Source organism: Culex quinquefasciatus, chromosome 1, assembly GCF_015732765.1.
Source record: "Culex quinquefasciatus strain JHB chromosome 1, VPISU_Cqui_1.0_pri_paternal, whole genome shotgun sequence".
Classification (NCBI taxonomy): domain Eukaryota; kingdom Metazoa; phylum Arthropoda; class Insecta; order Diptera; family Culicidae; genus Culex; species Culex quinquefasciatus.
Window position 1 is genome coordinate 92,777,470 of NC_051861.1, and position 23,711 is coordinate 92,801,180.

A 23,711-nucleotide genomic window follows, 5' to 3' on the forward strand; every position below is an offset into this window, starting at 1 on the left:
AAATGTCATACGATTACCCAGTAGAAACAGATCACGTTCTAAGAGGTCGTCTCTCAGCACGGTGGTTTGGTTCCGTTGGCAGATCGGTGATGCGTTCTCACGGTATGAGATAGAACGGGGTTCAATTCCCCGGCGGAATACAGTGCACAATTTTTTCGCAAAATATCTTCTTTATTCAATATTTATCACTTTCCAATGTTTCTCACCATGAGACATGTGTTGCTCTAATTTATACGGTTACCCTCCTTCTGGGTCAAAAACTCAAAATTACTGCGAATTTTTTAATATTTTGAAGTCATTTTTGCTTACAAATTTGATTTTGCATCGAAAAATTATTTTGTTAAATTTAGTTTGACAAAATTTCCTTTGAATTTTTTTTTTCTTAAACAAATTGTAAAATAAATCGAGAAATTTTTTCCCGTGTACATTTTTTCGAAAATTCCTAATTGCAACCTGCAAAATTTCCGAATTGTATGCAAAAACTAAAGATGCAAAATGGCTTCTTTTGACATAGGGAATGCATGGACATTGGACATAGTTTCATCCAATAAAAAAATACTAATTTAATTTGAAAACGGTGGGCTTTATCAAAAGAAATGTAATAAGGCATTCACGAAGATCAACCATTTGACTGTCATAAACTTCCGCAAAATATGTCTTTTTGTTTCTTTGTAACACATCAGAAAATATTTCTGAATTGAAAAAAACATGGGAGTTCGAGTTGATAAAAAGTTAATAAAAAGTGAGATTTTGTTTTCTTCCGTGTACCTATTTGTTCTGAAGATTGTATTCTTAACCTACAACTTTGACGAAGACACCAAATCGATCAGAAAATCGAATGTAGACTCAAGCATTATTAAATCGAAATTAAAGTCTCTTTAATTTGATGTTTCCATTTTATTTGTTTTGGAAATGGTTTTTGGTTACCGAACAAACTAGACACAGAGGAAAATCTAAAAAAGACATAAAAAGTATAAATTGTACCAAAACTCCAAAGAAAGTGATTTTGTATGATAAATTTCAAATTAACTTGTAAAGTTCTTCAAAACATCATCAAAAGAATGTAAAATACCATTCATAAAATATTCACAAATAAAAAAATACTTAACAAGGTTTCTAAGTTTGCCAATATAATGAAAACGGTTGCTAAGGAATACAAAAGTTTAACAACTAACATTTCATGTATCTCAAACTAATATTTGTTTAAATGGTTTTAAAAAGAATGCGAAAACTTTGAGATTTTGTCTATAATTTTTAATCAATTTTATTTGAACCAAATAAAAACCAACTTAGTTTTATCAATTTTCGGTTCTCATCGAAAAATCAAATCAAATTATTCGCTCTACAGCATTGCCTTGGCGTTCATGATTGCAATATTCCTACTGAAACTAGGTGTCCGAAGGCTGATTGTTGTTGAGGCAATCGCAAACCTCTTTTACACCTAAGCTTCCTTCCACCCCGATTCAAACTGGCGACCTTTGGATTGTGAGTCCAACTGCCTACCAGCGACTCCACCGCGACAGGACCCAGGGAAACGACTCTTACACCTGGACTGAGCTATCGACCTAACCTCTAGGTTAGACCGGGGCCAACATTTACTTCCCGTCCGACGGAAGGCGTGATCAGACAAATCTCGTCCCGAAAACTGCCACCGGGACCTTCTGGGATCGAACTCAGGCTGACTGACTTCAAAAAATTGCATAATAAGCCATTTTTGTTTGTGGCAAAATGTTCAGCATTAGGTAGTTGAAGGTTGAAGTTCGCTTTTCATAAAATTTTGCGCAAACTTTTTCTTGAACATTTCTTAAATTTCCCATATGAATGCAACTCTTTCAAGCTAAAATTTCCATAAAATTGCTTCCACCTGTCCTTTTCATTTGCATCATTTGATGCAATTATAATCCACCACCCCCGTTTCAGGCGGGTATTAAATTGGCTCCAGAAAGTGAAAGCAGCGTTGACTTCCTGATCTTAGCACGGTGGCAGCTGCTGCGGATCTTCTTAAATCACGTCCAAATTGTCCAACAAGTGGCTTTCTAAATTTGAAAACTGTGTTTACCAACCAGCTGCCAAAGGGGGCTAGCACCGATTTATGGAGGAGCGAGGACGCCGCGTCTCGCAACAGTGGCCGAGTTACGCCCACAATATTTTCGCTTTTTATTTGTTTTTTTTTTTTATTATTATTTTTGTGAGTTTTGGACACACTTTTCAGTGGAAACGCCGGCCAGTTTCGAGCGGTTATTTTTGGACAAACGTTGCGGAAAACGCGTTTGTTTTTGTCGTCGTATTTTTTGTCCGGTTTTTCATCAACTGTTTTCGTTTCGGACTTTATGGATGGTTGGCAAAGTAAACGGTGAAAATGCCGGTTCGACTCATAATTTCAGGCGATTTGTCGTTTGTTCAGTGGCTGTTTTTTCAACGACTTGTTTTTCTTTTCTTTTTTCAATCAACAAATAACAGAATAACTCCAACGCAAAAAAAAACAAAAAGTGAAAATAGCTCTCCATGGGCTCGTCTCGACCCAGATTCGAGCTGGGCAAAATTCCTCAATTCAGTAATTGCATTCTCCGGTGTCTCCGAGAGAGTACGATTGCGTTTGCGAATACGCTTTCGTTATTGGATGCTGAGGAATTTAATTCTCCGGTTGGTAGTACCCATTCATCAGCCATGCCATCCATTCAAAACGGGAGCTCTGTAATGTGCCCCATTCACTCACTGGCACTGCTCTGGTTCTCGACTGAACTGTGAGTAATGGGGCTTTGATTGCAGTTTAAGAGATTTCGACAAGTTCTATATTTACTACAATTAAAGTTTGGAAAAACGGTTGTATTTAGAATGATTTTCGCTATCACGCGTAAAATGTCTTGAAAAACTCCAAAATTTATAAATTGTTGTTAAAGGCGTCATGAATTTGGGATCAAAGTAGCCATGCGCAAATTTGGACGTAAAATTTGTTCGGTGCCGAAAATTTGACGTTTTTTTCGGTTTAGAATTATTTTTCACTGGCAAATTCCAAGAAAGCTTCTGAGTTTTTCGGATTTGTTTATGCTGTAAGTGAATCTACTTGCTGAAGACAAAAGTGAAGCACTGCGTGATTTGTTCTCGTGTGACGTAACGGAAAGGATTTCCGTTTGGTTCCAGCCGTTCCGGCAAGGCCAGAAGCTGTTCACAACCTGCGGATGCCTGGATTCGATGATGTTCTAGTGAAGCAACAGCATCGTATTCGATGTTTATTCGGTTTGTCGAATGTTTTGAAGTACCTTGGTGAGATCTCTCCATACTTTTTTTTGCTAGATAATTTATAATATATTCTATTTATCAAATGAAATATCCTTCCTACCCCACCCCATCTTCCATGTCCTTAATCCAAATTCTACCTCCCTCCTTCCTCTTCCCCTCCTAAAAATAATAATTACTTGCCAAATTTACACTTACACACCCAACCACAACTCATTCGAGCGTTTGGTACGGTATATCCACGCATCCTTCCTCCCCTGTTGATTCTGTGAAATGTGATCCGTTCTCAGAATCTGTCTCTGCGGTTAATGAAACGCAGTAGGCCTGGCCGCTTTAATTTTTGCAATACATGTTTGGGGTTACTTGGATGTAATGCAATCATTAATGTTGACAAGAAAGAACTTGGGGCGTAATCTAACCACAAGTTCTTCCAGGATGCTTTCTTCGGACTGGCTGCGCTTGTGTTCGATTAGATTAGATTAGATTATTGTTCAAGACGTCATGAATTCATGATACGTACCACAATAATCGTGAATTCAAGATTTCAAAGAAAATTGTCTGTGTTTATTTTGTTTGAAAAATTAAAAAGTCCAAAATAGCGCTTCAATTGGAATATAGAGAAATTCCAGCTCAAATCAGGAATTTTTCTGGTACTTTTGTACCCGACCCTCTTCGATTGCAATGAAACTTTGTAGACAGGTTATCCTAGGCTTATATAAGCCATTTTTGTGTATATGGAGGAAATTGGGTCCAAAAATGAAGCCTAAATTTGTGAAATTATTGTTCACAACGATAAAGCTTACTTTTCTGAGTACAATTACTCGCAAAGGATTTAAAATTGATTTTAAAATCTTTTTTTTTTAATATCTTCGCGGCCCTTCTTGACAGATAAGGTAATACTTGATAGCTTGTCTTGTCAATATATTTTTTGCATTAAAATGAAAAAAAGTGATCAGAAATGGTTTTTATTCGTGTTTTATACCGTTGTACATAAAAATTGATTAAGTGCTTTAGGACCCTATTGGACAGTCCTTCTGAAAAAAATACACTGAAATAAAAATACACAACACTTTTTTGGGTTTTTTTGATTTTTTTTTTGTTTAAAAGTTAAATTTTAAGGTGATGTCAAGATTTTTTTTCGCTCAATTTTTTTTGTGAAAAAAGCCTAAGATGTTACAAAAATACAGACGAAAAATGCAAACATATTTAAAAAACTTACGCCCTTCTCAAATGTTGCCATATACACCTGTCTACAAAGTTTCATTGAAATCGGAAAGGGTCGGGTACAAAAGTACCTGCAAAATTCCTGATTTGAGCTGGAGCTGCTGGATTAAATCATTATTCAAACCAAAGTAGCCAAAATTGTTTTAGTAGATTTCTCAGTTTGTGACCTACGAAATTATAGGAAAATAAATTCAGCAAAAAAAGAAAGCAAGAAAAAGAAAGCACAATTGTTTTACTGAAATTCGTCTGACACTTCAACAATTTCTCTAGTATGAATTTTGATAATTTTTTTTAATTTTTACTGTTTTTGAGGTAAAAAATTAAAAATAATTAAAAAATACCTTATGAAAACTTCATGCTAATCGACTTTCTTGAAGATATCAAAACAATTCGACCAAAATAGGCAGAAAAATATTGTTTTACGAGCATCAACGACAGCAATCCATATCTTTAGAAAACAAAATGCTCTGAAATTTTCTGACAAGTTTTTTTTGCATTTTTGATTGCAGAGTGGATTTGTTTATTCGAGTTTCGCTGCTTCGAATGTCTACTAATTCGAATGCTCACAAATTCGAACGTGTTCAAATTAAAAGTAGTCAAAACTGAGTTGTAAAACTAATGTTTACATTTCGCCCCCTTAATTCGTTGATTTCCGAGCACGTGTTTCCTCGCTTTTGACAGCTGTCAGTCGTTCCAATCAGCGAATTAGAACGCCGCTCCATTCGAATAAGCGAATCCTCCTGTATAAGTTCCTCCATACAAATCTTTATACTACACTCAAACTCCGATGGCTTGACATCAACTGTTGTCAAACGAACGGGGTCACTTTTTAGTTTGACACCCATTTTACACGGAGTTCACACACACTACCTAACGTTTGTTTTGATAGTGTACGTGAGCGCCGAGTAAAAAGTGATAGTTCGTCACTTTTTAGTTTGACTTTGACCAACTAACGGGGTACAAAATAAAAAAGTGTCTAATGAAAAAGTGACCAACCACCGGGGGTTGAGTGTATTTTGACAGCTGTCCAAACTAAAACCTATCAAAATATTTTTTTATTTGGTGTCTTAGGCAAAATTCGGAACAAACGGTTACCTAAACTTGAAAAAATAACTGATTTTGATTATAAAATTTTACACAAAAAGAATTGCAAAAAAAAGCAATTTTTGAATAAAATATTTTAGGATGCGTTTCAGATGACCTAAAATGCCATCTAGGTGAGAACATTATTCTCAATCTCTTCCACTCCCTCTTTCGCCAGGTTCTCCATCATCAACCTCACCAAGCCGGACAGTCTGTACAAGGAGGGCATGCGGCCGCTGATGTACTCCACGCTGGACGCCGAGTACAACCACCTGGGGTGGCAGCGGTGCGGCGAGAACATCGCCTACTTTCGGAACGACACCGACAATGGGTAAGTTTATGAACGAGGCGAAATCTTAAACTTCAAAAATCTTGGAGGCATTCCTGTCGATGGTCAGCTAACGTCACAAACCACCCTTCCTCGACAGCTACAACCACAGCAACTACCACCGGCCGCTGGACGACGACGACGACGAGTTCGTGGGCAACGCGTCCTTCACGCTGTCGTTCAACATCGAGTTCCGGTACGACGACGACACAGTCTTTTCGCGCACAGCTACCCGTACACGTACAGCGACCTGCAGGACTACCTGATGGGCATCCAGCGCAATCCGGTCAAGTCCAAGTTCTGCAAGCTACGGCTGCTGTGCCGCTCGCTGGCCGGCAACAACGTGTACTACCTGACCGTGACGGCGCCGTCCACGCACGACGATGACAATCAGAAGGTAGGTTGACAGCTTCGATGTGTCAAAATTAACCCCCGTTACTGTTTGATCTAACCCTGACCGTGCCGTGTCGATGACGTCCACGGTCCAGCGGCGCACCGGTTTTATAGCGTGAAATAAAATCCGGAACATTGAAAACAGCTGTTCTAGCGGGGTGTGCTCTATTTTCGTCACACAAAAACAAACAAACGTGCGAGATGACATGCACGTCGCGTCGTGTGCACCAAATCGCGCTGTCAAACTGGGCGTGAAACGAAGGAATCCATGCTGTCTTGTCACTTTGTTGATTCGGAAAAGCGCGACACTGACTGACAGGTGGAACTTTTTGTTGCGTATCGTTCCGATAGGGGCGGTAGTGTTTGACGCTTTTGACGTAAACGCATCTTTTTCATCACTGTTACGAAAATATGTGACAACCAGACTAGATCGATTAATTTTGGCATCGACTGAGAGACAATTACCACCGGCATCGTCTTGTTCCGCACGATTCAACCTTTGACAGCGCGAGCTTTGGCATGCCACCAGAAATCACGTGAGAATTTGTCACATAGTTGGGCGTCTTATGCCGATGACACAATGAAGCTGAGGTATCTTGGGCTAGGTGGTCACCAAAAATTAGACAAATTTTAACAATAAACAAGCAAAACGTTCAAAATTGCGACCGCCTGTCAAAGTGACAGCTGTCAACTGTCCCATAATGGCGTTTAAGCCTGCCATAAAATCTTTGTACCACCCTAGGCCCCCGCCAATCAATCACTCGACGGCAAAATGACCGAATCAATTACCTACGGCGGAACGAAACAGTTCTATTTTGGGGACGCGTGCCAGCCGACTGTCACAAAGATTGTTCGGCGTAATCACGGACCCGCCCGGCATGATCTAACACCAAGTTCAAGCCGATGATTACAAACAGGTAGTCACGACGACGACGGCGATGCGGAAACAAAAATAGTCTGATCGCGTGCCTCTGCCAGCTGTGTGACTGACTCTATTTTCGTCTCCCCTATTTTGGTTCTATTTGCAGAAGAAGAAAGCGGTAATCATCAGCGCACGTGTTCATCCTGGCGAGAGTCCTTCGTCGTGGATGATGAAGGGCCTCATGGACTTTATCACCGGTGATTCATACGTGGTGAGTTGCGGTCGCCATTATGGCGAGCGGTTTGACGTTTAGTCGCCATTATGGCTAACAGTTTTCTCAGAAGCTTGCCATAACGGCAACCGTTTTGACGTTTAACCTCAGTTATGGCATGAACTAAATCTTTGTTTACTTTTTACGCACAGGCGAAGAAGCTTCGCCACAAGTTTATCTTTAAGCTAGTGCCTATGCTCAACCCGGACGGCGTGATCGTGGGGAACACCCGGAGTTCGCTGACCGGGCGCGACCTGAACCGCCAGTACCGGACGGTGATCCGGGAGACGTACCCCTCGATCTGGAACACGAAGGCCATGATTAGAAGGTGAGTGACCTCAACATAGATATTTTAAGATTATTCGGATAGTAATTAGGGGTTTCTGAAAGGTTCCGGATAACTGTCAATTTGATCCGGGTTATCCAAACAAATATTAACAAAACATTTTCGATATTCGACCAAATCAATTATCCGAGAAATAAATATTATCAGGGCTATCCTGATTATCCGGTTGATTAAAAAAACTTGAGGATTGATCTGGATAATTTTCAAGTTTATCCGGATGAATCCGAATGGTTATCCGAATTATCCGGAGGTTCCGGATAACTATCTATTTGGCCTGGATAATGTTATAGCTGTTCCGGATAGTTATCCGGGTTATCCGAGCGAACTATCTCAAACATTTTCTTCTCCACTTTCTCCCAGACTGATGGAGGACTGTGGCGTGGCCATGTACTGCGACATGCACGCCCACTCGCGCAAGCACAATGTGTTCATCTACGGGTGCGAGAACTTGAAGCGACATCCGGACCGGCGGCTGTTGGAGCAGGTCTTCCCGCTGATGCTGCACAAGAACGTCGCCGATAAGGTAGATTTAGACGCCATTTTGAATCTAAAGTCAGCCTAACCAATCGCCTTTCGGCAGTTTTCCTTGAAAACTGCAAATTTAAGGTCCAGAAGAACAAGGAGGGCACCGGCCGGATCGTAGTTTGGGTGCTGGGCGTCACCAACAGCTACACCCTGGAGGCGTCCTTTGGCGGAAGCACCATGGGAGGTCGGGCAGGGACGCACTTTTCCACGGCGGTAAGTTTGAAGTTCCGAAACGCCTCACCGCGCCACAAAACGTCAAACTCGCCGATCTAACCTCAATGTCTGTTTTGTTTTGCTACGCAGGACTACGAGCACATTGGCCGGGCCTACTGCGAAACGCTCATGGACTACTACGACGACAACCCGATAAAAGTAAATTTCTTCGTCAAGCGGTTGAAGAAGTTGCGCAAGAAGGAGCGAAAACTGCGCAAAGCGCGCCGCAAGGCCGAACAGGTGGCCTGGTGGTGGCTCAATGAGAGCTAACTTAGCTTTAGCGTCACCTTAGAGTTACACCGAAATTTGTTGTGCCTTTTGATACCATTAAGTAAATTATACCCGTTGAGCTGGGGAACCGCAAAAGCCTGCTGCGGTGGTTGTGACGTTTTAGGTTGCCATAATGGCGCCGACATTTTGACAGCTCGATTATGGCGTGCGTGCCATAAAAGCTCTCTCTATTTTTATCGAATTCAACCGGCAATACTAGAACTTCATTTTTCACCCGTGTTGTCGCTAGCATTTTTAGCTGTCAAGTTCACCTTACTTCTCTAGACTTAACTTATCTAGTAACGTAAACAGAAACAAAAAAAACGGAAATAAGGCCACACATTTCCGGCGCAGTTTTCTCTCGCTCTACTCGCAACCAAAAAACCAAAACACAAAATCGCCTACTATTCGTGCACATGCAGGCAGAGAAGTTCACCAAAACAAACAAACAAAAAAGCTACTACTTTTTAGAAATAGGCCAAATTTTTATAGCAGTATTTAAGTATCGCAAATTTACACACGTGTAAATAATAGCATTGACGATATTGGCCCCTTTCTAGTCAAAAAACAAACGCTGTGTTCACAAAATGCCTAAATTTATTAAAAACAAAGAAAATTGGAAAAAAGTATACAAACAAATTGTTTTAGAAAACTGTTTTTCGTGTCCATGCCAATCATTCTTCTGTCAGTTTGACAGCTCAAACGAGTGTTTTGGAGAAGTTACTCTCTTGGCCGTACAGTTTGTTTCGTGTTCACCCTAGGGCTTTTGTTAATTTGATATGGTTAACCGCGGTGGATTTTCTTGAAATAATTCGAACTGTCAAAAATCCACCAAAGCATCTACCACATTGATCGCACAAAAATCTGTGGTAGAAAAGTATCCACCGGTAGATGCTTTGGTGGATTTTTGACAGTTCGAATTATTTCAAGAAAATCCACCGCGGTTAACCAAATCAAATTAACAAAAGCCCTCCTGTCTCTCTCACCCACACACACACACTGGTCATCGTAAATCGTAAATGTAATTGGTTTGTCTTTTACTACAATAGTAGCGTAAATAATAGCATCTGTCACCATATAAGCAAACAAACACGACGTAGGACGTAACGACTGCACTAACTGGCACTATTTTGTTGATTCGGGGGCAGCGCGTTTTGAAGGATGACAGTTTTTGCTACAAGTTATTGTTTTTTGGAATTTTGATTTCAATTGTGATGTGAAAAATAAGTACGGAATTTGTGAATGTGCCCCAATTTGCCCACTCCTTACCTGATGTTAACAAAAACAAACAAATCTGCGTAAATTGCGATTGAAATATGTTTAATCTGATTACTTCGAGCAAAATAATGTTAAAGAATGTTTGACAGTTGCGTTTGCATTGATTCCAAACATTGTCCTATGCAAGCATTGACATAACCAAACATTTCGGCACACTTAGCAAACGTCAAATCTGAACAAAATTGCTGCCGGCGCCTTTTCCGGATCACTTTCGGAGAAAATATAAAGCATTACTTTTGAAGGTTATGTCCTTTGCGTAAAAGGTAGTGAAACACAAAACAGTTTCATAGAACATGCTTTTAATTCAAACTCGAATCAAAACAAGCCCCGCAATCCCCAAACAACGACTACTCTCTACTAAACAACTCCCCACAAAAAACCCCAGATCCAATACCGTCAGCTCGTGTGCAAGTATCTGATGTCCATGCTGAATCTGCACCACCCGGAAGCGGCCCCGCTCAGTATCGATGAGTGGCGCGGCCTTTGACCGAATTCGTCAAACATCCCGTTCCCCGCACCCAGGAGGAGCTGGAGGCCAAAAAAGAAGAAGAGGCGACCGAGTGGCGCATCAAGGAGGAAGCCCGCCGCAAGTACTTCCAACGGTGGACGTACAAGTCAGCACCGAAGCCGGTCCACTTCAACTGGCGCAAGTTTATGTGGGTCTCGAACAGCGGCACCACCATGCTGCCCCGTTGACAAGATGAGAAACTTTGCCATAATGGCTGACCGTTATTGTTTGACAGTTTGCGACGCATTGTTGTGTTCATTTGTTTTCGTTTTGTGTTAGGTTAGGCTAGGCGTTATTTCATAGTTTTTAAGCACACGATCATGCCTACAGTGTATTTCTTCATTTCAAACTCGAATCAAAACAAACTCCAAAACCCAAAACAACACCCTCAAATAAAAACACAGCGCGAATACCGTCACGTCGTGCGCAAGAACCTCAGAATCTTGCTGAACCTCCACGACCCGGACTCGGAACAGCCCTGCTCGGACGCGTGGAGACTGCGGTTGGCCGAGTTCACCCGGGTACCGGTCCCATGCCCCGTAGAGGAAGCGACCGTCAAGCACTTGGAAGCGGTTCTGGAGCGTGGGCAACGCTCCATGGAGAAGGTCCGGCGACAGGTCGCCACTCGGCGGTACATCCGGACGGCCCTGCCGGCCCCGCGACCCTTCCACTTCAACTGGCGCAAGTTCATGTGGAACTCGAACAGGGGATCCAACATGCTACCCAAGTGACGCCACGATTGCCATAATGGCCGACACTTTCGACAGCTCACTGCCATAAAATTGTTTTGTTTGTTTTTGTTTTCGCTCGCATACTGTGTTAGGTTAGGGGTTATTGCAGCATTCAGTCATGCCTACTTCGTTTTTCTTTCGTTTCAAACTCGAATCAAACCAAAACAACACAATCAAACAAAAACACAGCGCGAATACCTAAACATCGTTAAAGAGCACTGCAAGGTTTTGTTTGATCTGCACGACCCGGACTCGTTTAAGCCGTGCCCGAAAGCATGGCGACTGCGCATGGCCGAGTTCCTCCAGATACCGATTCCATGCCCCGAAGAAGATGAAACGCAGTTCGACACGGAACTCCACATCGTGCGCAATAACCTCAAATTTTTGCTAAAGCTACACGACCCAGACCTGGAACAGTCTTGGCGGCTACGTTGGACCGAATCCAGCCGGATCTCGGTTCCATGCCCGGTGCCGGAGGTGCAGATCAAACACGTAAAAGCGGGGTGGGAGTATGTGGAAGTGGAACGCACCAACAGGAAGCGGCGACGGGTTGTCACCAAGCAGGCGACGCTACCGGCTCCGCGGCCGTTCAACTTCGACTGGCGCAGGTTCTTGTGGTGCTCGAACACGGGAACGAACATGCACTTCAAGTGACGCAACGATTGCCATAATGGCCGACACTTTGACAGCTCGATGCCATATTATTGTTTTTGTTTTGTTTTGTTATTGTCCGCGTGCTTAGTTTTAGGGGTTAGGATCGACAACATTATTGTAGCAAACTAGTTCGTATGACAGCACACAAACAAATCTACAGCTATTCTTTCATTTTCAACATGACATCACAACGTAAACAATCACACAAACAGAGGAAGTATCGGGCAATCGTACGCAAATACCTCATGTTTCTGATGAACCTTCACAATCCGTACGCGGAACCGCCCTGTATGGAGGAGTGGCGCTGGCGGTTGGACGAATTCGCCCAGATTCCCGTGCCCCGCACTAAGGAGGAAAAGCTGGCCAAGAAGCAAGAGGAGGTCGAGCAACGGCGGGCGCGCATCGAAGAGGAGAACCGCTTGCGGGCCGAAAGAATCCACCTGAAACCGTCCTTCCGACCGCCACCTCGGCCAAAGCGGATCGCCTTCAACTGTTCAAAGTTCCTGTGGATCTCGAACCGTGGTGCGCCCATGCTACCCTAAATGACAGCGCAGAATGTCATAATGGCCGACACCCACGTTGACAGCTCCGTCTCAGTGTTGTTTGTTGATAATCCTGCGTTTTGCTTACGTTTGCGTGTTATTGTTTGAGGTTAGGGCTACAAAAGATCCCCGACTGGCGCAGGTTCTTGTGGTGCTCGAACACGGAACGAACATGCTACTCAAGTGACGCAACGATTGTCATTATGGCCGACACTTTGACAGCTCGCTGCCATATTATTGTTTTGGTTGTTTTGTGTTTGTTCGCGTGCTTAGTTTTAAGGGTTAGGGTCGACAAATTATTATAGCAAACTAGTTCGTAAGAAAGCACACAAACAAATCTACAGCTATTCTTTCATTTTCAACATGATACCACAACGTAAACAAACACACAAATAGAGGAAGTATCGGGCCATCGTGGGCAAATACCTCACGTTTCTGATGAACCCTCATAATCCGTACTCGGAACCGCCCTGTAAAGAGATGCGGCGCAGGCGTTTGGACGAATTCGCCAAGATTCCCGTGCCCCGCACCAAGGAGGAAAATCTGGCCAAGAAGGAAGAGGAGATCGAGCAACGACGGGCTCGCATCGAGGAGGAGAACCGCCTGAACGCCGAAAGAATCCACCTCAAACCGACCCTCCGTCCACCGCCTCCGCCAAAGCGGTTCGCTTTCAACTGTTTAAAGTTCCTGTGGACCTCTAAATGACAACAGCGCAGAATGCCATAATGGCCGACACCCACGTTGACAGCTCCGTCTCAGTGTTGTTTGTTGATAATCCTGCGTTTTTGCTTACGTTTGCGTGTTATTGTTTGAGGTTAGGGCTACAAAAGATCCCAAGAAGTTAGTGCCGCGTAGAATAATTCGGTTTCCTTTGCTTTCCATTTTTCCAAAAACAAAACTGTACACAACCTCCCCCTCCCCCCTTGCGCCATAAACGAAACAAATGCTTGCTATAAAACCGAACCCCAGCGACCGTACCACAAGAAGGCGCACCAGTGCCTTCGCTTCATCTTCAATCTGGCCAATCCGGACTCGAACCCGCCCTCGGACGAGGCCATCGAGCGCCGGATGGCGTACTTCCGGTCGATTCCGGTTCCACGGTGCAAGGAGGAGCGCGAGGCCCGCAAGCTGGAGCGAGGCCCTCGCAAGCGCATCGTGCGCCGCGTGGTCAAGATCGTTCGCAAGGTCGTGCGGGAAACTCCGCAACCGGAAGAGTTCAAGTGTAGTTTGATATTCGATTCGCTGTACCAGTAGGTTGTTCTGTAGAAACGAGTTTAAATAAATAGCTTTGGTGTGCACCCCACGAGTGAGTCTCTTTTTTGCTTTTTGATTTTGCACCGATGCACCACTCCCTTGAAGGTCCGCCGAACTGAGTCTTTGCTTCCCTTCCTCCGACGCCGCCCATGCTTTCCTCTTGAAGGAGAAACTACGGATGAAGATTCTGACCCGGCTGTCGAAGGAGGGTTCCAGCGCGGAGGAACCGCTCAACATCCCGCTGTCGGACTACTCGAGCGACGAAGGCGACACCAGCACGAGCAGCTCGGAGGATGAAGGTTAGATTTGCCGCTATAAAAAGTGACAGCGGTGGGCTTCCACTAACTTGCTATAATTACAGCCGGCAAAGACAGCATGGCGGAACTGGAGGGACCGTGCTGTTCCTCGCTCAAGGTGCCCCCATCCTCACCCGTGCTGCCGCAAAAGTTCAAGGGAAACAAAAAGGTAAACAAACGCAGCCATTATGGTAAATCCCCTCCTTTTGACAGTTTAAGCTTTTCTTTCCCCAGGGCAAAAAGCAGAGCCGCACGCCGACCCGGCCGTATCGGCGCCGATCGCGCAGCGCCCACCGCATCGTGCTGGACATCCCGACGGCGGAACCGGCCAGCGACTTTTTCGACTTCACCTCGGACGACGAGGAGTCGCCGTCGGCGCCGTGGGGCGGCCACCCGATGGCCGTGTCCGACACCGAGAACACCGTCAAGCGCAACTTCCGGCGCAGGCACAAGTGCCGCGCCTCGGACCGCATCCGGAAGCTGACGGCGCTGGGCTGCGAGACGCAGTACCTGATGCCGCCGGAGCTGATCGTGCGGTCGGCCGCGAGCCGGTACCTGTCCGAGGAGGACGAGGACGACAAGAACAAGATGGTGATGAGCATCATCAAGGAGTTCCCGCCGATCATCAACAAGGAGCGCAGCTGGCAGGGGTTCAACCGGGCGGATAGGTGAGTCTGAGGGGGGGGGGGGGAGCTTATCTAGAGCAAACCAAAGCCTGGTAGCGTCTTGGTTTTAATTTGGTTTGATACGATCGGACTGTAATATTGATTAAGGTGATACGGGAAGGCACGATCCGGATCCGGCAGATCTAGATCAGATTTAATTTAATTCTAATTGGATCTGACCAGATTCTACCTTAACACAATCGCCAACCAAATAAGACCTAGATGAATACAACCCGAATCCGACAGATCTAGATGAGTTTTTAAATATCTAGGTCGGATTCAGTTTGAAACCAGTTGGATTCAATTGGAACCTTGCTTGACATGACATACTTCAATATGGTATCACGAAGAATTTCACTTGGATCTTATCTAGATCAAGATAAATCGTTGGATAAATCATTCAATCGAAGTCTGGCTAATCAAAGTGAGTTCCAGATGAGTGCGATCATGATCCTGCAGATAGCAGATTGTCAGTTTTTGAAGGTTTAGACCAGAGCCAGACTTAATCTGGTTGGACCCAATTGAGATCTAGCTGTTTTGTTTTGTTTTTGATACTATTGGATATGAACAAAAGACGCAATGTGATCAGGATTCAGCCAAATTTGGACAATATTTTTATTCGATTTCATTTAGAAACAATTATTTTAGGGAAGGAATAATTCAGTGTAGCATCCAGGAAACAATCGAAATTCGTCTAATCTAGACAAGATTTGAGATCCAACTTTTCTAGCTCTATTTAGTCAAGAATTCAAATGAGATCTAGATAACTAACCAGAAAAATGAAGCAACCCTTTGAAATGAAAAAAAAACGTTCAGAACGAATTTATATGAATAAAATCAAGGCCCAGTAGATCTAGATCAAAACAAACAAGCCTACTGGAAAAATCTAGCTCTATCAGGCTGGATTCTAGAAAATCACTATTAAACTAGCACTCTCTGTATATCGATCCAAGCTAATAAAGTCAGTTTCCAACTGATCTAGACAACATCAAGTCAGATTTTTGAAACAGTTTAGATGGCAAATAGTTGTTACAAGCTGAACACTTCTGAAGATTCCTGTTGAAATTCAACTTGATCATTTTTTAATACATATGAGATCCATCTGATCTAGACAAGGCTCAAGTGTTTTTCGGGAAATATGTGGACAGCATTCTTTTAGCTAAATCATAGAAGTTTATCTAGACAAGATTAAACTATATTTTTGCAAGAGCAAGATCATATGAATCCTAGCAAATGTTCCAGTTTATTTCAGCTAAATCTAATGGAAATTTTCAACAAAACAACTAAATAAGATCAGAATCTAGATGATCTAGACAAGATCCAACATGATTTGGTGAATTGTTTAGATTGAATCCATCTAACTGATTCAATGTATGATTCCATGTAAAAATCAGCTCCAAACTTATTGGGAGGTTCTAGTCAAACCCTTAGAAGAACCCAGCTGATCTAGACAAAATTCAAGATTTTAAATTGCTCAGTTTTTATCTAGCAAACCCTTGCGGAATCCTAAATTTTTTTCAAGATGATTCCGCTAAATTTATCTAAATTTTCGATGAGTTCAGCTAAATAAAAAAAGATTTTGATGAACTAGACAAGATTATTCTGAATTAAATCCGTCTAGATCACACCGAATTCTCTGTCAAGTTTAAGTAAATTCTTGCTAGATTGATTATTTGAATAGAATTGTTTGAAAGTGATCCAGCTAGTTTTACTTATCGGAATTCTCGCAGGAGTCCAGCTAAATAACAACAGGATACAGATGATCCAGATAAGATTCAACTCGGTTCAAGAATGGTTTGTTTTAAATCCAACCAACAGAATCAAGGCAAAAGTCAGATTTAATAGTTGATCTGTTCAAGTTCTTCGGATAATCAATTTAATATTAGCATTGTAGAGTTTGAAAGAAATTTATTCAGAACTGATTAGATCTCAGAATTGCTAAAATAACATGAAAAATATAAAGAGTTCATGTAAAACCCGGTAAATTAAGTTTTTTAAAGCTAAAGCCGAGCAAAAATTGTACATCTAGCTGAATTTTATAAGGAGAACTAATATGATCCGCTGGAAGTATTTGATAATGGAGATTCACCTATATGTTGAGATGATTCTTCTTATCTAGGCAAGTCTAGCATGAACATAGGGCGAATCCGGATAAAATGCATTGATACCTTGTCGTATTGAGGAAAAATTGAGATGGAATTCAAGAAAGTTATGTTGATTAGAAACTGATCTAGATCATTATCTGGAGAAAATAATAAAAAAAAATATAAAAAAAACAATTCCCAATTTAAAGCTAAAGCCGAGCAAAAATTGTACATCTAGCTGAATTTTATAAGGAGAACTAATATGATCCGCTGGAAGTATTTGATAATGGAGATTCACCTATATGTTGAGATGATTCTTCTTATCTAGGCAAGTCTAGCATGAACATAGGGCGAATCCGGATAAAATGCATTGATACCTTGTCGTATTGAGGAAAAATTGAGATGGAATTCAAGAAAGTTATGTTGATTAGAAACTGATCTAGATCATTATCTGGAGAAAATAATAAAAAAAAATATAAAAAAAAACAATTCCCAATTTTATGTTCACAGGCATCGCGACCTCATGAAGGCCATCAGCCCGGACCACTTCCAGGGCCACAGCCACAGCGCCCTGTCGCTCAAGCGGTCCATCTGGACCGGAACGCAATCGGACGGGTACGTCAACGAGGCCATCTTCAACAACTCGCGCCCGCTGTCCTGGGGTGTTCCGCCCGTCCTCGTCAAATCAACGTACTTTGACAACGAAGCTCTACTGACGTAAGTCGGCTCAAACATAACCTTAAAACTCGACGCTGACCCTTAATTTTCAGTGCCTGCTCGCAAAAGCTGGCCGCCTGGAAGGACGAAAAGCGCTCGATGAAGGAGAAACACCATAAAAGTATGTCCCGGCTGCAGGCGGCGGCGGCCGCCGCGGCCGCAGCTGCCGGATCGTCTTCCTCCAACAAGGAGAACCGCTCGTCGACGGCCGGCAGCGGTACGAAGCTGAAGCTGTCGCTCGCCGAGCAGTACAGTGCCGCTGGCAAGAGCAGCCGGCAGTCGGACAAGAAGCAGCAGAACGATGGCGAAACGCCGTCGACGACGAGTGGGATTGCCAAAGTGAGGAGGAAAACGAGGTGAGATGGCAAAAATCAGATTTTTAATCTCATGAAGTTCGATAAGTCGGATGATAGGGTTTTGCCTTCCTCACCTCAATGAGAAAAGGCTATAAAATCACTCGAAAAATGAACTTCTTTATTCGACCTCGTAGACCCACCTTCACGTATACCTATCGACTCAGAATCAAATTCTGTACAAATGTCTGTGCGTGTGTCTGGATGTGAGTCCGTGCACCGAAAAATATGCACACGACTATCTCCGGATTGGCTGAACCGATTTCGACCGTTTTGGTCTCATTCGATCCGTCTTGGGGTCCCACAAGACCCTAGTTAATATTATGAAGTTTAGTAAAGTACTTCAAAAGCTATACTAAAAAACGTTACTTAATCCATCGATGGTGGTTGGTGCCTTCCTCACAATTATGTACATATTTGTATCTGTAGTAAGAATGTCAAACCTACAAATTTTATCTAAATTTCATTTCTTACAACATATCTACATGGAGTATGGGGTCTAGAATCCCAAAAAACATTGGACGTAATATTAGAACAACACCTACGGGGCTGTTTCTTGAAAATTGTTCACTTTCAATAGTTATATTACTTTAAAGTTTTTTAAGCCTTAAGGCAGTAAAAAATATATCTACAATAGTTGTTCGGTAACTGGGCGTCGTTTAATGGGCTGCTTTTAACTGGGCCGTAGCCCAGTTAAAAAGCAGACAAACGTCAAAACCAAAACAAACCAAAATGACCGAGGGGTTAATGGATGCAAAAATCATATTCAATAAAAAAAAAACTTTTTTCAAACTTTTGTTTAATTTCAAGTTACAATTAAAGAAAAATGAAAAGCAAGCATTGTAAATAAATTTGAGTAAACTTTATTTTTATATTTTATCTGGAATATATTATGCATCGGTGGTCCCCTCTTTATTTTTTGTTCAGCCCAGTTAACGAGCAGCATTCGGTGACTGGGCTACGTTCTCAGTCCAGTTACCGAACAACTACTATATTCACTTTTCCCGGGAATTTCAAATCAACACAATCCTGGGAGCCAGATCTCCGGATGGATCCGAACAACTTTTTCATCAAAATATTTGAGATCCGGCCTCTGAAATGTGTACAAATGACGCTTAGGTGCTCATAACTTTTGATAGGGTTATCAGATCTTCAATCTTTTGGGCTTGTTGGAAAGGTCTTTTGATTACACTACTCGACAAAACAAAACTTGTGTCAAGGGATTCACGATATCTCATCGGTACCTCAGAGAAAAGGCTTCCCAAATCCGATGCAATCGACAGAATTTGATTTTATGTCAACGCGGACTGACGCGAATGTGGTAAATTTTTTAACATAAAAATCGAACAATTTAAAAAAACATGCGTCTCCTCTCAACTATATGAGCCATCTACAAAAATATGGAAGCGCCTGGTGCATAGCCATTTCCTTTAAGCACAACGGAAACAACCAATACAAATGTATAAAAAAGTTGTTAAGTTCGGGGGGTCCACAGCTAGCATTTTTTGTACGATTAGGCCAATGCAAATATTTAAAAAAGTTTTTGTCCCTCGGCCCTGGTCGAGGTCAAGGGGGGGGCAAAAAAATAAAAAAATATAAAAATTTAAATAACAAGCCATAGTCTTTACATTTAAATGAAAAAAGTGTTCCAAAATGCATTTTACACTAGTTCAGTTTTTTTGCAATCATTAGTTTTCAAAAAATCTAAAATCTGACAAAAACAAAAATTTTATCGAAAAAAAAGATTTTGCATCGAAAATTTTCAAAAAATCTTAAGGTTTTTTAATAAACCCAAACATACTAAAAATGATTTTAAACGCAGGAGAATGTATTTTAATCTGATTTCAGCTGGTTGCACTTGAATTTTCATTGAAATTTTGAAGTTTATTGTAAAAATATTTTTTTGCCCCCTGATTTTTTCGGGCCAATTTTGAAGGGGGGGGGGGGGTGACAAAAACTTTTAAAAATATTTGTACCAGCCTTATAAAAATAAATATAAAAAGTTTAAAATTAAAATATTTGGGTAATTCTCTACCAACTCACACGAAATCGGGAAAAGTTGCCCCGACCCCTCTTCGATTTGCGTGAAACTTTGTCCTAAGGGGTAACTTTTGTCCCTGATCACGAATCCGAGGTCCGTTTTTTGATATCTCGTGACGGAGGGGCGGTACGACCCCTTCCATTTTTGAACATGCGAAAAAAGAGGTGTTTTTCAATAATTTGCAGCCTGAAACGATGGCGTACTCAGAATTCCGAAAAAACGTATTTTTCATCGAAAAAAACACTAAAAAAGTTTTAAAAATTCTCCCATTTTCCGTTACTCGACTGTAAAAAATTTTGAAACATGTCATTTTATGGGAAATTTAATGTACTTTTCGAATCTACATTGTCCCAGAAGGGTCATTTTTCATTTAGAACAAAATTTTTCATTTTAAAATTTCGTGTTTTTTCTAACTTTGCAGGGTTATTTTTTAGAGTGTAACAATGTTCTACAAAGTTGTAGAGCAGACAATTACAAAAAATTTGATATATAGACATAAGGGGTTTGCTTATAAACATCACAAGTTATCGCGATTTTACTAATCTAATCTAATCTAATCAGACCCTAGCGCAGCCAATCTTTCGAAGGGATCCTGGAGAGTGCCTTAGGTTAGATGACGCCTAGCACTCTTCTTGTCATTTATTAACATTTGTAGTGCACCATTGCATCGGAATGCATTGAAACATCACAAGCGTTAAAGCGGCCAGGCCTACTGCGTAAAGCCGTATCGCAGAGATGACTCGTAATTGGGTTGAGTTTGAGCACTGAGTGTTCGAACAACAACACAATTCTGAATCGACAGGAGGAAGAAGCGTGGGGACACACCACCATACGCTCCGAGATTTTGGTTGTATTCGTTGGGAGCACCATGCTAAGAAGGTTTGGTACTCCGGGACCCTCTGGGATGGGACATTGTATTTCCACGAATGCCCTGGACACTATTTGCCGTGGTTATAGCGCCACAACTCGCTCTCTGTAACAGTAGTCCTAATTCCAGTCCAAGCATACCAAGTCGTCATGGCCTAGTGGTTAGCATTTTTGCTTACCAACCCAAAGGACGGAGGATCGAACCCCGCCTCGAGCGACTTAGATTTTTCGTTTCATCATTTCAAATTCTGTGTACTTAACTTTCTCGTTGGGAGCAGATGGGAATCGAACCCAGAACCATTCGCTTACAAAGCGAACACCGTAACCAGTCAGCCACGGCCGCTCCTTACACAAGTTATCGCGATTTTACGAAAAAAGTTTTGAAAAAGTTACTTTTTGCGTTTCTCTTTGTTTCGTCGTCCGTGTCTGTCGCGGGTGACCATGAACGGCCATGATCGATGACGACCAACTTTTTCAAAACTTTTTTTCGTAAAATCGTGATAACTTGTGATGTTTATAAGCAAAACCCTTATGTATATATATTAAAATTTTTGTAATTGTCTGTACTACAACTTTGTAGAACATTGTTACACTCTAAAAAATAACCCTGCAAAGTTAGAAAAAACACGAAATTTTAAAATGAAAAATTTTGTTCTAAATGAAAAAATGACCCTTCTGGGACAATGTAGATTCGAAAAGTACATTAAATTTCCCATAAAATGACATGTTCCAAAATTTTTTACAGTCGAGTAACGGAAAATGGGAGAATTTTTAAAACTTTTTAGTGTTTTTTCGATGAAAATACGTTTTTCGGAATTCTGAGTACGCCATCAAATCGGGCGTCTAATTTTACATAAAAGTCCCTTTGACACCAAATTTCTATCTCATCACCGTTTCAGGCTGCAAATTATTGAAAAACACCTCTTTTTTCGCATGTGCAAAAATGGAAGGGGTCGTACCGCCCCTCCGTCACGAGATATCAAAAAACGGACCTCGGATTCGTGATCAGGGACAAAAGTTACCCCTTAGGACAAAGTTTCACGCAAATCGAAGAGGGGTCGGGGCAACTGCTGTGTGAGTTGGCGGAGAATTACCCATTTGAAAAACATTTTTTTTTTTTTAATTTATTTGTTTACTAACATTTTATGTTTCTCAAAGGTCTATGGGTACTTCGGGATGTCCATGGTCATCCAAGGACTCCCTGGAGTTAAGAAGTCTACCGCCGTAACAGCAAGAGGTCGTCGGATTTTGACCCCGGATCATGTGCGTATAGCATCAGTGGAATATGGTAGACTACCAGGCTCTTCCATATTTTTGTAGATGGCTCATATAGTTGGGAGGAGACGCATGGTTTTTTTTTAAATTGTTCGATTTTTTTTGTTAAAAAATTTACCACATTGCACTATGGGGTATTTCCATATAAGCGAGCGGCCAAAAATATTTTTTTGCTTTTTGTGACTTTTTTGTGTTGTTTGTACTTAGTATAATAAAAACAAATGAATTTTGATATTTTTCCAAAAAAAAAGTTTAATTTTCGATTTTTCATATATTTGAGGCCACATGCATTCAAGTGGTGAATTTTAATATTCTTGCTCTGTCTATTTGATGCACGGAATGGCGGTTTATGCTATGTTAAAGTTTCTGATTTACGTTCAATCTCCTCCCCTTCTTCTTGAGTTAAAATCCACCTCTCTTTGAAGACCCTCCTCCAATCAAAATTTGATTTTTGCGGTGTTTTAGAATTTTAGACGGTTTATTTTATGGAACATTGTATGGATTCTCGTCCACGTTTTTTGTTGATCCACTTGCAAATTCACGTTTTCCACGATAAATTCTTCTAAATCAAAATCACTATGTAACCGATTGTCTTTAGATTACTTAAAATATGAACTTCTTCTATGGGCTTTTGTATACCTCGTTTTGAAGCTACAGAACAACATGCGTAGTTTTTTCCTGAGTTGATCATGTGACGGTTCTGCAATGTTGTAATTTTACAAATATACTCGAAAGTAGTTCTCACGTTTTCAAAATAGTGCTTCGTTATATCGTACAGGGACACTACGGTATTATTATCCATACTTTCAAAAGAACACAACAACGAACTGATATGAATATTCGACGAATCGTTTCTGTAAAATACTTAGAATAGGAATTTCTAATTTTATTAAACGTACCTAAGTACCAACAAAGTCATGAATATCAAACCATTTTCAAAACATACATAGCAGGTACGTCATTTCTGCTTCCGCAGGTAAATAATGTGATTTTAACCAAGCGTATACGCGAAATCATTAATTTTCATGCATGAATCAAAATGTTCAAAATGGCATAACTCAAAAAGTGCACATAAGTGCACTTTGAAATTTGGAGACAAGTTAGGACATGGTTCAAATTTTAAGCTACAAATTTTTCAGACCGCACAAATGCACACAAAAAAAGTACTCCATTAGCAAAGTTGAAAAAAACTAAATTTTGAATAAAAATTCATCTTTTTTGATTTTTATTATTTTTTTAGCCTGTAAAAATGTGTTTTGTAAAATGTTATTAAAAAGTTGAATCAATTACTTTTCTGAATATATATAATGATGCAGGAAAAAATACATAAACAGCTACACAATACAACTATGAAAAATAATCATTTTTTTGTCAAAAAACATGTTTTTTCTTACCATTTTCGCCTTTGAAGGTCTGCAATTCAGTGAATTTAGAACCTACAACTTTCAAACTCTGGATTTTTCTTAGTTAGAATGTTTATTTTCGAAAAAATACCAAAAAATAATTAGAGTATGTCGGTTTTTCGATTTATGGCCGCCTGAAACCCCATAGTGCATTGGCGTCAATCCGCGTGGACATAAAATCAAATTCTGTCGATTGCATCGGATTCAGCGATGCCTTTTCTCTGAGGAACCGATGAGATATCGTGAATCCCTTGACAAAAGTTTTGTTTTGTCGAGTAGTGTTATCTATCC

The 23,711-nt window shown here is 41.2% G+C and overlaps 2 protein-coding genes across 4 annotated transcripts in view; one reads left to right on the forward strand and one right to left on the reverse strand.

The window, feature by feature from the left end:
- LOC6052563 (glutamine-dependent NAD(+) synthetase) overlaps window positions 1-23,711 on the reverse strand; it is a 228,601-nt gene that overhangs the window by 191,492 nt on the left and 13,398 nt on the right. The gene's annotated exons all lie outside the window — the stretch shown is intronic.
- The window catches only part of LOC6053206, a 32,038-nt gene continuing 13,994 nt past the window's right edge, over window positions 5,668-23,711 (forward strand). Inside the window, 15 exon segments of the mRNA XM_038266012.1 lie at window positions 5,668-5,678; window positions 5,723-5,875; window positions 5,985-6,088; window positions 6,091-6,269; window positions 7,294-7,398; window positions 7,551-7,726; window positions 8,105-8,274; window positions 8,331-8,482; window positions 8,573-8,641; window positions 13,435-13,715; window positions 13,825-14,018; window positions 14,081-14,184; window positions 14,250-14,683; window positions 17,275-17,481; window positions 17,535-17,837. Of these exon segments, the coding sequence (XP_038121940.1) occupies window positions 5,668-5,678; window positions 5,723-5,875; window positions 5,985-6,088; window positions 6,091-6,269; window positions 7,294-7,398; window positions 7,551-7,726; window positions 8,105-8,274; window positions 8,331-8,482; window positions 8,573-8,641; window positions 13,435-13,715; window positions 13,825-14,018; window positions 14,081-14,184; window positions 14,250-14,683; window positions 17,275-17,481; window positions 17,535-17,837 (2,642 nt within the window).